Source organism: Vespa mandarinia, chromosome 1 (genome assembly GCF_050613455.1).
Source record: "Vespa mandarinia isolate Hongniang chromosome 1, ASM5061345v1, whole genome shotgun sequence".
Taxonomy (NCBI): domain Eukaryota; kingdom Metazoa; phylum Arthropoda; class Insecta; order Hymenoptera; family Vespidae; genus Vespa; species Vespa mandarinia.
The window spans coordinates 2435001-2450000 of NC_140810.1; the positions used below are offsets into that span (position 1 = coordinate 2435001).

Sequence of the window (15000 nt, forward strand, 5' to 3'; positions counted from 1 at the left end):
ATCGTTGAGTCAATCTTCTACGAATTGATACGTCTCTTGCATTTCCTTTCACGCATGTAATTTCCTTAAAAATGAAAAACGAAAGATATATACATATATATATATATATATATATAGTATGTAAAAAAAAAGAAAATGGAAAGAGAATAAATCATGCTGTCAAATTAATAATTTTTCTTCGCATTAGAAAAAAAAAAAAAAAAAAAAGAAAGAATTATGTAATTTATAAATTTATATAGCACGGCTCATATCCTAATGTATATGTATATATATAATACATATAAAGGATATACTTGTTATATTAATTAATAAATATGATTACATAATATAATTAATATCGTAACACTTGAAAGTGCATGCACGTGTGCTTGTATGTGTATTACATAATGTTATAGAGTATTAAAATATCTCTTTTTTTTTTTTTTAAATACTTAATATTTTAATTATCAGTATTATTAGTTTAGGGAATACAACAAAGTATAATAAGACTTTCTCTCTCTTTCTTTCTCTTTTTGTCTCTCTCTCTCTCTCTCTCTCTCTCTCTCTCTCTCTCTCTCTCTCTCTCTCTCTTTCTATTTGTCCCTCTAAATCTGACAAATAGAAAAAGTTTAGAACTTGCAACGTGTTGCTTCATTTTCCTTTTAGATATTTATATTTAAATACCTAACTGTACGAAAACTTTGCCCTATGGTCCGTTGTCACGAGAATTCGAGTATTCGAGTAGGTAATAGCATGACAGAATGTCCTTTGGGAATAACTTCGACTTGGAAATTTAACCTTCCAAGGATAAAAGAGGCAAGAGGTTGTAAAAGAGTAAAGAAGTTGAAAACTATTTTATAAGTTGAAGTGTAGAAGTAGTGAAAAAGTAGGAAATAAAGGAGGAAAGTAAAGATGGTGGCGTTTGATAAAAGATAAAAAAGAAAAAAAAAAAAAGAAAAAGAAAGAAATTATGCCTTTAAGGAACAATTTTATGAACGATATTATATGGCTATATGTATATGTATATATATATATATATATATATATTTAGAATTAAAAGAGAATTCTTTCGAAGTTCTTTGCTCCGTTTAAATAAATATTTTCTTTAGGCTCGATCATTAATTTATTACGATTATATTAGTTCATACAAAATTCTTTTCTTTCGTTTAAATAAATATTCTTTAAATATTTTTTTTTATCATCTTGCTCATTATTATTATTATTATTATTTGACACTGTTATTCTGTAGTCGATGATAATGATTAAATATTTTTATTTGTTATTCATGAAGATTAAAATAATATGAAAAAGAAATTATTTAAATAATAAAATTATTTTCTTCGTTATAAATAAATATCCTTTAAATATTTATCAAGATTAAATTATTATTATTATTATTATTATTATTATTATTATTATTATTATTATTATTATTATTATTATTATTATTATTATTATTATTATTATTATTATTATTATTATTTAAGACTGTCATTAATAATCGATGATAAAGATCGAACATTTTATAATTTATTATTAGCGTGAGAACAAGAAAATGTACTTATTTCGAGGTGTGAGAGATTACCGTGTAAAAGATAGCGATGCTGGATACCTTTTAGTTTTATCTTACAATTAAAACGTTTTATGAAACGAATGTGAGGAATCTTTCACTCACAAAGAACCAAGTATTTGCCATTTCAAAGCATCGTAGAGTGTAAGAGCCATACTAAGAAAATGCCACAGAAATATATATATATATATGTATGTATCTCTTTCTCTTTCTCTCTCTCTTTCTATCTCTATTTCTCTTTCTTTCTTTCTTTCTTTCTTTCTTTCTTTCTTTCTTTCTTTCTCTGACATATTGAGATTGCATTAGTTATGAAAACAACGTTTTCAAAAAGAACCTTCGTAATCTATTTCCTCGTCACGATCGTAAAACTCTCTAACGGGAGGCTGGAGTGTCCCTTTCGAACTAAATGCTAGTAGAGAGTTATGAAAGGTATGCTGAAAATAACTTTCAAGTACCAAAGAGTTTAGATGAAAGAACGAATTCGAAATATATATATATATATATATATATATATATATATATATATAATACATCGACGAATTTAATATTGTTGAGATTTATTTCTATAATTAATTAATAAGGGTAATTTATGTAATTTAAAAAAAAAAGATATATATATATATATATATGTATGTTAAAGAAATTCGATCATTTTTTCTTCTTCTTTTTTTTTTTCTTCTCTTTTTTTTTTTTGATCGGAATATAAATAGGAAATTTAATAACTTTGAAATTTCTACAACGTATGATCGATGATATTTCATCTCAAAGAAATTTAATCTTTTTGAAGTGAAACATCTCTAATGTTAATGTCCGATATTTCGAGAGAAATCAAATCGAAATTACATGAAAATTTAATCTCATAGAAGTTTTCTTCTGTATCGAATAATCAACGTATATGAATTATGAAAGTTGTTGAAAAAATGCACATTATTTCTTTTCTTTTTTGTTTAATCGGAACGTTTCCATTGTTATTACTTCGTTAATTAAAAAATTTTTAATGACTTTTAGACCGTGAAAATTTCATCTCTATGAGACTCTTTTCGATATCGTATAATTTAAACGTATGAAAATTGAAAAAGAAACTTAACTTTCCTAATAAAGAGGTCTTCTTTAAAAAAAAAAAAAAAAAAAAAAAATAAATAAATAAAAAAAGAAGAAGAAAAAAAAAAGATAAAAGGAAAACTAAAATTTTCATACATTTCTATTCTAAGAATTAATGTCCGAAGTTTACTTTAGCATTATAAAAGAAAGAAATCATGTTAGACCGATCGTCGGTGTATCTCATGCCATTGTAATATTTAACGTTTCGCATTATCTTTCGAGCTAAAAGTTCATTCTAAAAGGTTAAAGAGATATCACATTCCTTGGACTCGTTACTCCAATAAAATTTATCCGGTAGATATGCAAATTTATTTCTAACCAAAAGAATGAGAAAGGAGATTATGAAAAAAAAAAAAAAAAAAAAAAAAGAAACAAGAAAAAAATACATAAATTCTAACATTTTACACAGTAACGCCGTACTTTATATACCTATTATATTTTATCAATTTTTATCAACCAATAATAATTTTTTTGCAATGAAGAACGATTGACAAGAAAAAAAAAAAAAACAAAAAAAAGAAAGAAAGAAAGAAATGAAGAGTCCTAACATTGTTGGTAATAATATTCAATTATTCGTAACTAATATTCTATATGGATTTTAATGGGTCAATGATTTTTTTCATGGCCAACGACGATTAATAAAAAAAAAAAATAAATAAATAAAAATAAAGCACACAATGACAATTAAGATCTGAAGTTAGCTTGTTGAAAAAAAAAAAAAAGAAAAAAAAGAAAAAGAAAAAAAACAAGAAATTCGCGTGTTAAGGAAAAGTAGGTAAATGGGTTTGCGTGAGATGCTCCCAACGACGTCAATGGCCTTGTAATCACATTGCCTTGGTAAACTGTATAAATACGAGAGTGAAGCTCAACCGAGAACCGTATTATGAACCGCTTGTAAATTATGTAAGAACGCGGAGCCATTCAAGTAACAAGTTAATTATTCCTTTCGCTAGCAAACCTTATTTCTTGTTGACGTCGTCAACTTCGTCGTCATTGTCGTCATCGTTGACGTCGTTAACATCGTTGGCAAAAAGTTGTCCAATTCCAAATTTAAATTGACATAGAGTTCTTCAATTCGAAGTTTGATAGAAATTATTATACCAATTTCGAATTAGTTTCTAATATTGTTTACAAATCATTTTCAATGTTTCATTTATTCATACATATATATATATATATATATATATATATATATATATATATATATAATATATTCTACATTCTATTTTATCTTAATCATATATATCTTCTTTATGCTATTGTATATATTCTATCCTATTGTATCTGATATATCAGATATTTAAATAATAACTATTTATATATAATTATATTTATAAATTATATTTCGTATATATTGGTTTGTCCAATTAAATTTTTTATTATTTAAACGTTGGATGAATATATCTGTATTTACATTATTACAATGAAAAAAATATATTTAGATGGCATTTAGAAAAGATAAAAAATTTGTTCACATCATTATCCGGATTCTTTTTAAAAAGAACTACCTTTAAATGATATTTTTTTGCGAACGTAAACTCGTCGAGTCAGCGAGTCTACATATATATACATTCCGTCGCAACGTTATAAAAAAGAGTTTTGATTTTTTTTGTTTAAACTTCATTTATAATCCCATTCTATATAGATATATTCCAAGACGATTGATTTTAAATATGATGATAAAAATAATATACATCATTAAAAAGTATGATTTATTTATAATTAAATTAAATCCTTCAATTATTTCATGTTTTTGTGGATTAACTTTGTATATAAATTATATCGATTTATTTATCGTTATGTTCTTTTAATTTATCATTTAAATATTAATGACCATTTAAATTTTTTCTTCTTTTTATCTATCTATCTATCATTGTTTCTCATTAATATAAAAGTTTCACAAGAAGAAAATCGGAAAAAGTTTCTTTTCAATTTTCTCAGTTTTTACGATTGCATTTGCTAATTGTATACATATATACATACAAACATATATATATATATATATATATATATAGGGTGAATCAAAAGTTCCTAATTGAATCTCAAAAATCAATTACTCATTCTGGAGACGTTATTAAGACTTGCAATTGAGCTTATGATCTTAAGAGAAAAGAAAGAAAGAAAGATTGGTCTGTAAAAAAAAAAAAAAAAGAAAAAGAAAAGAAAAATCAAAAGAAGAAAAAAGAAGATCTAATAAAAATATAAAAAAAAAACTATATTTTTATACTTGATAAATATATATTAACGTTATAAGAAATTTTCTTATAATTAGTATAAATTTATTTTAATAAACGATAACGTTTATATACGTATACATATATATGTGTATATATATATATATATATATATATATATATATATAAAAAATTCAAAGATAAACACTGATAAAATAAATGTTTAATTTGTCTTTAATACCATCGAGGAAACTTTTGACTCAATTAGGAACTTTTGACCCACCCTATGCATACATAAGTACATATTACATACGTACATATGTGTACATAGTATCTCGCGTGCAATTACGCGGAAGATGAACGGAATGTTTGAACGAGAGAAAAAACAAGTTCTGGCGTGTCCCGAACGAATTAATCATTCATCATCACAAGCCACCAGTACATATGTACGAATTACATATATAATTACATATGTATATATATATATATATATACATACATACATACATACATGCATACATACAATGAATAGTTTTCATTTCCGTGAAAATCATTATCGTCTTAGTCGAGATGAGGTAGAAGCGAGGAAGAGAGAGAGAGAGAGAGAGAGAGAGAGAGAAGGGGTGGAGGGTGAAATGATTTCAATCCTTGAAATTTCACATTTCTTTCTCCAATTTCGACAAAAAGGAAAAAAGAAAGAAAAAAAAAGGATTGCATTTCCAAATTTCTTTTTTATTTGTTTATTTATTTACTTATTTATTTTCTTTTTATTTACTTTTTCCTTCTTTTTCTTCCTTTCTTTTTTCTCTTTCTTTCTCTCTCTCTCTCTCTCTTCCATCAGATTTTTTTCCTTACTTCTATTTTTAGCGCATAACTATTATTATATTATTATTTCTCCTTTAAATTTATTTTCTTTTTAGTTCTTTATTTATTTTTATTTTTATTTTTTGCGCGTCCTTCTTATTTCTTCAAAAGGAGGGCAAGAGTCTTGGGCAAAAATTTAAGTGTCGGATCGATAAATTTCTTTTTTTCTTCTCTCTTTTTTTTTCCTTTTATTATTTTCTTTTGTTCATAGATCATATCTAAAAAAAAAAAATAAAAAAAAAAAAGACAAGAAAAGAAAAATACAAGCGAGTAATAATATAGTCATTTATTATATTAATCCTGTATTAAGTAGTACAATTTTTTTATTTTTTATTTCTTTTTTTTTTTTTTGGAGAATTTACATCGATACATACTATTCGATATTATATACTTATTTTTATATAATCACGTTGAACATAGTAATCATATTGTCTCGTTATATAAACGTATTCCCCACTATAATGATACTGTATGTATCATACGAAAATTGTATTAAAAGTATCATTATATCGATATACTATATTATATTAAGTTGCATATAAAAAATATGTTGTTCATTATAGTCATACTTAATGTCATATCAAATATCATATTATAAATTTAACCATAATTTTCGTCATTATCGAATAAATTCAATCTATTCCGTTGTACGTAATTAATATTGATTTTATTTTTTGGATTATTTTGTATCCAAATCTAATTGAAATCAATCAATCGATTTATTCATAGTAAATTTTACGTTCGATTTAATGATGAACAAAAGAGCGAAGGAAAGAGGAACGTAGGGTAAATAAAAAGAGTAAATAAAAAAAGTAAATAAAAAGGGGAAAAAAAGGAAGAAAAAAAAAAGAAAGAAAGAAGGGAAGGAAGAAACAAAAAGAGAGATAGAAAGAAAGAAAGAAAGAAAGAAAGAAAGATGGAAAGAACTAAAAATTCAATAAACGTCGTGGTCGCCGTTCTGTCGGTTCCACAAGAAAGAAAGAAAGAAAGAAAGAAAGAAAGAAAGAAAGAAAAAAATAAAGAAAGAAAGGAAGGAAGGAAAGAAAGAAAGAAATAAATGTCTCTTTGGGTACGTCTCGTGTCGCATTTAAAATGAATCGAACGAGACACGTCGCTCGAGCGAGGAAGATATACTACTTGCGAGAGAGGAAAAATGAACGAGCGTAGGGAAACGAAATAGAGAAAAGTTTAAATGAAATTTATATATACACATACACTATACACATATATACACGCGCATCTAACGCGCTACTACATGGTTATATGTATGACGTAGAGCGAACACTTTTCTTCGCATTTCGTTTGCTACAGAAAAGCTGGAAAAAATGTTTAACATTAGAACGATAAAAATGAGTCAAAGGAAATTTTCGAATATAATATTGAGAAATATTCTCTCTCTCTTTCTCTCTCTCTCTACCTCCTCCCCCCCCTCTCTCTCTCTCTCTCTCTCTCTGTGTATGAAATAGGGAAAGATAGAAATAAATTATGTCTTTGGCTTTCTTATTATTCATTTTATATAATATCGCAGAATCCAATTTCTATTTTCTCTTCTTTTCAATTTTATCCACCTTTTCCTTATTTTCTTATCACATTTTTACTGAAAAAAAAAAAAATAACTAAATAAATAAATAAAAAATGAAAATAATAAAAAACATGTAAAGAATAAAGTGACAGAGAGGGGAAAAAGAGAGAGAGAGAGAAAATAATGTCTTTTATTACAAGAAATGGCAATTTCATTACTAATTGGTGTCTAGCACGAGACAAAAGTGATAAATGTTTCGAGAAATTGAACGAACGTTTGATTTACATCTTTCAAGTTTTACCTTTAAATTTAACTTCAACTTCTTCTCTCGCTCTCTCTCTCTCTCTCTCTCTCTTTGTTTCTCTCAATTTCTTATTCTCTTTTTCTTTTCCTCTCCCTCTCTCATTTTATTTCTTAGAGTCTTTTACTTTTTCTTCGTTTTTCTTCTTGAAGGAGTATCGATATCGAGAAAATCTTCAAAAGATAGCCAAGAAAATCGAGATTCTTGTTCGATAACAACATATCTATGTGTATATAGGTATAATATATGTGTGTATATATGTGATATGTGTGTATGTGTATTTCTCTATCTATTTATGTTAGTTATTTCGCTTGGATTTAATACACATACACATACACACGTATCGATAAAATCTTTCAACGTCATCAATGCGATTTCTATAGAACGTGTTCAATTTGAAATCGAAAACCAGTTAAGTTATATATATCCAGATATTTTACGAATATGAAAGTTTTATACGCACGAATCGAATGGCTTTGATGGATAATTCAAATTGCATTGTGAAATCTTTTTCAATGATTTCAATTTTCCTTTTTTTTTTTTTTTTTTTTTTTTTTTAATCAAATTTTATATTTTTCAAAATTATATAGAATATATATATATATATATATATATATATATATATATATATATTTGGATTAGAAATTCTTAGAAATAAGGAATGCAAATATATATATTACAATTTCTATATTTATAAATTATTATTGTTGGTTATTACTATAATTATTATTATTGTTGTTATTGTTATTATTATTATTAATTTATTATAATCATATATCTATTCTTAGAAATAAGGAATGCAAATATATATATTACAATTTCTATATTTATAAATTATTATTGTTGGTTATTACTATAATTATTATTACTGTTGTTATTGTTATTATTATTATTAATTTATTATAATCACATATCGATTAGAAATTTTTCGGAATAGAATATTCGCAATACAATCTAGATTCATTTTCTGAATTTATCTAATAAGAACTTAGTTATTTTATAGTTTTACTCGGTCATTTAGATTAATTACAAAGATAGATGAACGAACATTGGTCACATAATATATAGAAAGTTATATGCGTTGGTATGATCTCAGAGTCATAGGAGAATACGTCATCAATTTTTTTATAATTTCTATAACGAATCATGTGAAAGATATAGGGTGGGCCAAAAGATCCAAAGAACTAAGATTTGAATCCTAAGATATTAAAGATCAATTATTCTTTTTATAGATATTTTTTTTTTTGGGGGGGGGATTACTATTAGTCGCTTTACAAAGTCATAGCTTATAATTTTACAATGTAAAGTTGTAATTGGCCTAAGAGATCTCTTAAAAGTTTAATCGATTTTTATAATTCACCTTAGTACTTTGAATTCAAATTATATTATGTATAAAACGTAATACCGCTTGTGATGTATATCCAAAAAGTTAAATGATTTAGAAAGCCTTCATATATTCATTTTGATGAGATAGTGCTTTTCAAAGAGGAACTTTGATCAGTTACTTTATCGAATATTGGATTACGAGCTTCGTTTCATCGTTGTTCTAATATAATTAAATGTAAAAGAATATAATTAATATAAATTAAAAACAATTGTTGACAATTTAGTTTACTATTTCTTTTTTTGTTTTCATTCAGATTTTTTTTTTTTATTCATATAAAAGTAGAGATAAAAAAAATGTTCTTTAAATCAAGTATTATATTACGAGCTTTTCTTTCATTGTTGTTTGATTGAAATTCTTGTAAAAATTTATAAAGAGAAATGAAGGGAGTGGGGAGGGGGAGAAATAAACATAAATATCCAAACGATTATTCGCCTGGCATCTCTCGTTTTATTTTTCATTTCAAGTTGAAAAATTAAAAATAAAATTATTATACAACAATAGAGAGGAAGAAGAATGAAGAATAAAATCTGTTAAAAAATATTAAATAAACCCGAAGAAAAAATTCAATATCGAACGTCTCGTGTAAGCCTATAATCGCGTGTCGTTTAGAAGAATAAAATAAAATTAAAAAAAGAAAAAAAAAAGGAAAAAAAAAGGTAAAAAAAAATACGACGAATGAGAAAAAGCGATTTCATTAATCCGATTATACTAGACACAAAAGAAGGTTAAAAAAAAAAAAGGAAGAAGGGGAATTTACGAAATACTATTATTATTAAAAGAGAAAGATTGTAAAATGTACGGCTTTGTACGGTATACATATTAATAGTTGAGTCCATTTATCGGACGTCATATTAAACCCAACGTTATTTCCACTTTGTGCTAATTACGAAACTAGTAATTACGGCCTTCCCAGATGAGACCCGGTGGCACGCCTCAACCACCGCCATCGTTCGACCAACGTCGATACCATGTATTCCGATTAGTTTGTCGATTATTATAGTTATAGATTATTATAACGTTCGATATAAGACCGAACTATACGTGCATGCATACGTCGATGTTCATTTGTATGTTCGAATAAATTGTAAATATTTTCTGACTGCGAGTTTTATGAGATCTTGCAACCTTTTTTTTCTTTTCTTTTCTTTTTTTTTATTTATTTTATTTCTTTTTCTTTTTTTTTTTTTTTGGAAATAATTCAAGATCTCTTATTTCGAATATTCGAATAAATCAAAAATATTTGGCTAATAATTTGATTCTCGAAATCGAGAGTATTTTATAATTTTTATTTTTATTTATGTATCTTTTTTAATCGTTTTATTTTTAATATATAAATGTATATCTCCCTTTCTGTCTCTGTCTTTCTTTCTTTTTTAGGCGGTGGTGACAGCAACAAAGGAAAGAGTAAGAAATGGCGGAAGATACTTCAGTTTCCACATATTTCCCAATGCATCGGCCTAAAAGATAAATTGGGTATGTCAAATGGTTCCATTCATTTTTTTTCAATAAATTTTTATCTTTTTAAATATGAAGAAAAAGAAAAGAAATTCGTAGAAAATTCTATGTAAAACTGTCGCGTATACGAGATGTCTCATTTCTTCGAGAGACATATTTTATCTTAATTTGACAAGTAATAAATAGTTATGTCAAATATATTAATATCCGCTTTTTCAACAAATTTTTATCTTTTTTGATTCAACGAAGACAACAACAAAAAATTCTCGTATAAAATTTGCGTGCGTACAGATGTCTCGTTTTTTCTTTTCTTTTCTTTTGTTTTTCTTTTTTTTTTTTTTTTTTTTTTTTTTTTGTCGGGAAAACTTATATTATGCTAATTCGACGGATAGATAAGATTGTCGTACGGCACTCATGCACTTTTTCGAAAAATATTTATCTCCTTTGATTAAAACAAATCTGTATAAAGTTCTATATAAAAATTATGTCTATAGAGATATCTCATTTATTTTGAGATACATATTTTATGCTAATTCGACAGATAGAGATCAACATATCAGTTATTATGGCTTAACAATTCACGAGTTTTTTCTAACGTGTCCAACAGTAGGAACTTTCATTTCGTCAAAGTAGGACACATCGTGTATCTCTCTCTCTCTCTCTCTCTCTCTCTCTCTTTCTCTCTTTCTCTCCTCTTTACGTTTGATGATAAAATATTCCTCCAGAGCGATGGTTCCCCTCTTTCATCGATGCTTCTCGTGGTTAATCAACGTGTGACCCTTCGTTGACCTCGCCCGAGATTATTGAATCTTACCGAAACCCCGTACCTTGTAAAGGATCATTCAAATTATTATTTATTTAAAAATGAAAATAAGATTAATGATAGTGTATCTTGAGAAATAGATATTTTTTTTTTTTAATATTTGTATATGGTCGTAGAAATATTAATTATAATATTGATTGATTTTATATATTTTTAAGTATTAACAAATATTTACTCGGTATATTTATTATATTTATTATAACGATTGTAATTTTATTTGTAAAATTTTAGTAAACGTTGTCAAATATAACAAATATTTGTTCGTTTATATCGATTATATAATTTTATTTTTAAAAGAATTTATATATATATATATATATATATATATATATATATATATATATAAAGAAAATTTGGAAATATCAAAAATATTTCTCGACATAATAATTATCACACATATTTCTTATTTATATCCACTATAATTTTATTCCCAAGCCTCAAAAAAAAAAAAAAATAAATAAAAATTATAATATTTTCAAATATAATGAAAAAAGAAAAAAAGAAATAACTCGTGTTTCGTTTAGTTCGATTTATCTGAACCACGAACATCGATAAAATTTAATCACATTATCCAAATGAGTTGGAATGTTTTTATTCCTATTTTCCATATAAATATTTGTTATGACCATGTCGAATAATCTCGCGTTCTACTTTTGTCATCCTCTTAATATATATATATGTACTTATATACATAATATGTATACTTATATACATGTACATATACATGTACAAAAGTATACACACATATATATATAGATACATATATATATATATATATATATCCACAAAAGCATATACACACATTACATATATATAGTTAGATGTGTAATTAGTATCTACTCTTCTCTTTCTCTCTCTCTTTACGGGAGTATGTATTTCACGCGTGGAAAAGCTCGTTTACATTGGCGTTGTCCTTCCCCATAAATTTCTCTCGAGCGAAGTCGAATACGAAATTGCAATGATTGTTTACATTGAAATTATTAACCTCAGAGAAACTCGCATAATTGTTACGTCGTACTATCAAACGAAGTAGTTTTAATGGGATTATTGATAAAGCCATCCACAATACATAAATCTATTATTATTATTATTATTATTATTATTATCATTATTATTATTTCATAATATGCATTTTAAGGGTTAATAAATGAATGATAAAATTTTCTTTCTTTCTTTCTTTCTTTTTCTTTTTTTTTTCATTTTTTTTCTTTTTTTTTTTCTTTCTTTTCCTATTTTTTTTTCTTCCTTTTTTTTTTTTTGTTCCTTTTATCAGACATTAGGTACGGGTATGTCGTGGATCAGCAACCAATCGGAAGGCTTCTCTTCAGGCAATTTTGCCAGGACAAGAAACCGGCCTATCATCAATACAATCTTTTCCTGGATGCAATTGAAAAATACGAGATCGAGATGGATGAAAATCGTATGGAATTAGCTAAGGATTTGTTCGAACAGTACCTGAAACGCGAAGGCTCCGAAATTGTTGATATATTGAACGATTCGTTGATATTACAATGCGAGCAGAGATTAACCTCCGGTGAAAAAGAATTGTTCGTCGAGATCGCACAAACTGTGAAAAATTTTCTCGCTGGCGAACCATTCTCGGCCTTTCAAACCAGTTTCTATTTTTACAGGTACAAAGTAAAACTTTTGACTTGATTCCCTTGAAAACAAAATTATTCTTATCTCGTTGACCAATAAATCTTTTTTATGCTCGTTTCGGAAAAAAAGAAAAAAGAAAAAAATAAAAAGTTAAAAAAAAAAAAAAGGAAAAAAAAAGAAAAGAAACAAAAAAGAAAAAAGGAAAAGAAGAAAAAAATTATTATCGATTATAATATATAAACATTGGTTGTAATAATTGTAACCTTTAGAATAGATGCCAGGGTAAGACACGCGAGGTCGGATCTAAATTATCTCTATGTCTTTCAGATATCTCCAATGGAAATGGTTGGAGGCTCAACCGGTAACCTACAAGACGTTCCGTATGTATAGAGTCCTTGGTAAAGGTGGTTTCGGTGAGGTATGTGCCTGCCAGGTCAGAGCGACCGGTAAGATGTATGCCTGTAAGAAACTCGAGAAGAAGAGGATAAAGAAGAGAAAGGGAGAGGCTATGGTACTGATTGAAAAGAATATACTACAGAAGATCAATTCTAAGTTCGTTGTTTCGTTAGCCTATGCATATGAGACTAAGGATGCCCTCTGTCTTGTTTTGACGATTATGAATGGGGGCGATTTGAAGTTTCACATTTACAATATGGGCGGTGAGCCTGGTTTCGATATTAACAGGGCTAGATTTTATGCTGCTGAGGTGGTATGCGGTTTGGAACATTTGCATCTTCAAGGTATTGTTTATAGGGATTGTAAACCAGAGAATATATTACTCGATGATCATGGCCATGTTAGGATATCTGATCTTGGCCTAGCTGTAGAGATTACCGAGGGTGATATGGTACGCGGTAGAGTTGGAACTGTTGGTTATATGGCACCCGAAGTGATAGACAACGAGAAATATACATTTTCACCTGATTGGTTCAGTTTCGGTTGTCTTCTTTACGAAATGATCGAGGGTCAAGCTCCATTCAGAGCAAGAAAAGAAAAGGTTAAACGCGAGGAAGTTGACAGAAGAGTTAAAGAAGATCAAGAAAGGTATTCCACCAAATTCACCGAGGAAGCTAAGAGCCTTTGTCAGCAGTTACTCAAGAAAAGTCCGAAAAACAGATTGGGCTGCAAGTGCGGCAGGCATGGGGCGAAGGAGGTCAAACTTCATAGTTTCTTTCAGTGCTTAAACTGGAAGAGGGTCGAGGCTGGTATGTGGGAACCGCCATTTGTGCCGGATGTGAGTAGGTGTCGTGATAGATTGTCTTTCTCTTTCTCTCTTTGTCTCTCTCTCTCTCTTTCTCCTCCTCCCCCCCCTCTCTCTCTCTCTATTCTTATATCATCTACACCTTTTCATTTTTAATATTCCTCATTATATTAATTTGATTTAATCAAGTCGATTAAATTTACATTTTTACGATTCAATTTTTATGTATAATAAATAAATCTATCGATATTTTTTGACCTAATCTAAATTAATGTTCTTAATAAAAAAGAAAAGTCATCCTATTTCAGCCTCACGCTGTCTACGCTAAAGACGTCCTAGACATCGAGCAATTCTCAACGGTGAAAGGTGTTAATCTCGATGCCACGGACGACACCTTTTACAGTAAATTTAACACGGGAAGCGTATCCATTCCTTGGCAAAACGAGGTAAGCAGTCTTATAGAAAAAAAAAAAAAAAAAAAAAAAAAAAAAAAAAAAAAAAACAGAAGAATAAAAAAAAAACAATTCAAACATACTCGACACACAAATCCCATTCTATAATATTTTCATGATATCGTGACTGACTACTAAAACAAAGTGTTTGTGCCAAAGAAGAGACTTATATGGTTGATTACCTTTGACCTTTACCAATAAAAATGCCAAACCTTTGACTCTCGTATATTTAAGTGACGACACGTCATAAAGATCATTCATGTCGGTATTCATTGGTCATAAGGGAATGACCAAAACTCTTTATTATAAGGAAATTCTGTTTTTCTTATTCTTATAGATGATAGAGACTGAGTGTTTTAAGGAACTCAATGTGCTAGGTCCTAACAACACGCCTACTCCAGACTTATTGATAAATTATCTACCGCAGAGCAACGAGAACAGAGGCTGTTTTCCATTCCGTAGAAAGGTACATACGTCGAATAATAATAATAATAATAATAATAATAATAATAATAATAATAATAATAATGGTTGGTTCATTGAATTTCCATATATAAATCCCAATCACATTT

At 27.3% G+C, this 15000-nt stretch overlaps 1 protein-coding gene across 2 annotated transcripts in view; it reads left to right on the forward strand.

Annotated features, from left to right (window-relative positions):
• Gprk2 (G protein-coupled receptor kinase 2) overlaps positions 1-15000 on the forward strand; it is a 22309-nt gene that overhangs the window by 2437 nt on the left and 4872 nt on the right. For both annotated transcript variants that reach the window (XR_014981970.1, XM_035876197.2), the window contains exons 2-6: positions 10276-10371; positions 12450-12807; positions 13103-14009; positions 14285-14422; positions 14766-14894. Coding sequence is in view for 1 of the 2 variants with exons in the window: in XM_035876197.2 (XP_035732090.1) it covers positions 10276-10371; positions 12450-12807; positions 13103-14009; positions 14285-14422; positions 14766-14894 (1628 nt within the window). In the remaining variant the exon portion in view is untranslated. The remainder of the gene's footprint in view (positions 1-10275; positions 10372-12449; positions 12808-13102; positions 14010-14284; positions 14423-14765; positions 14895-15000) is intronic.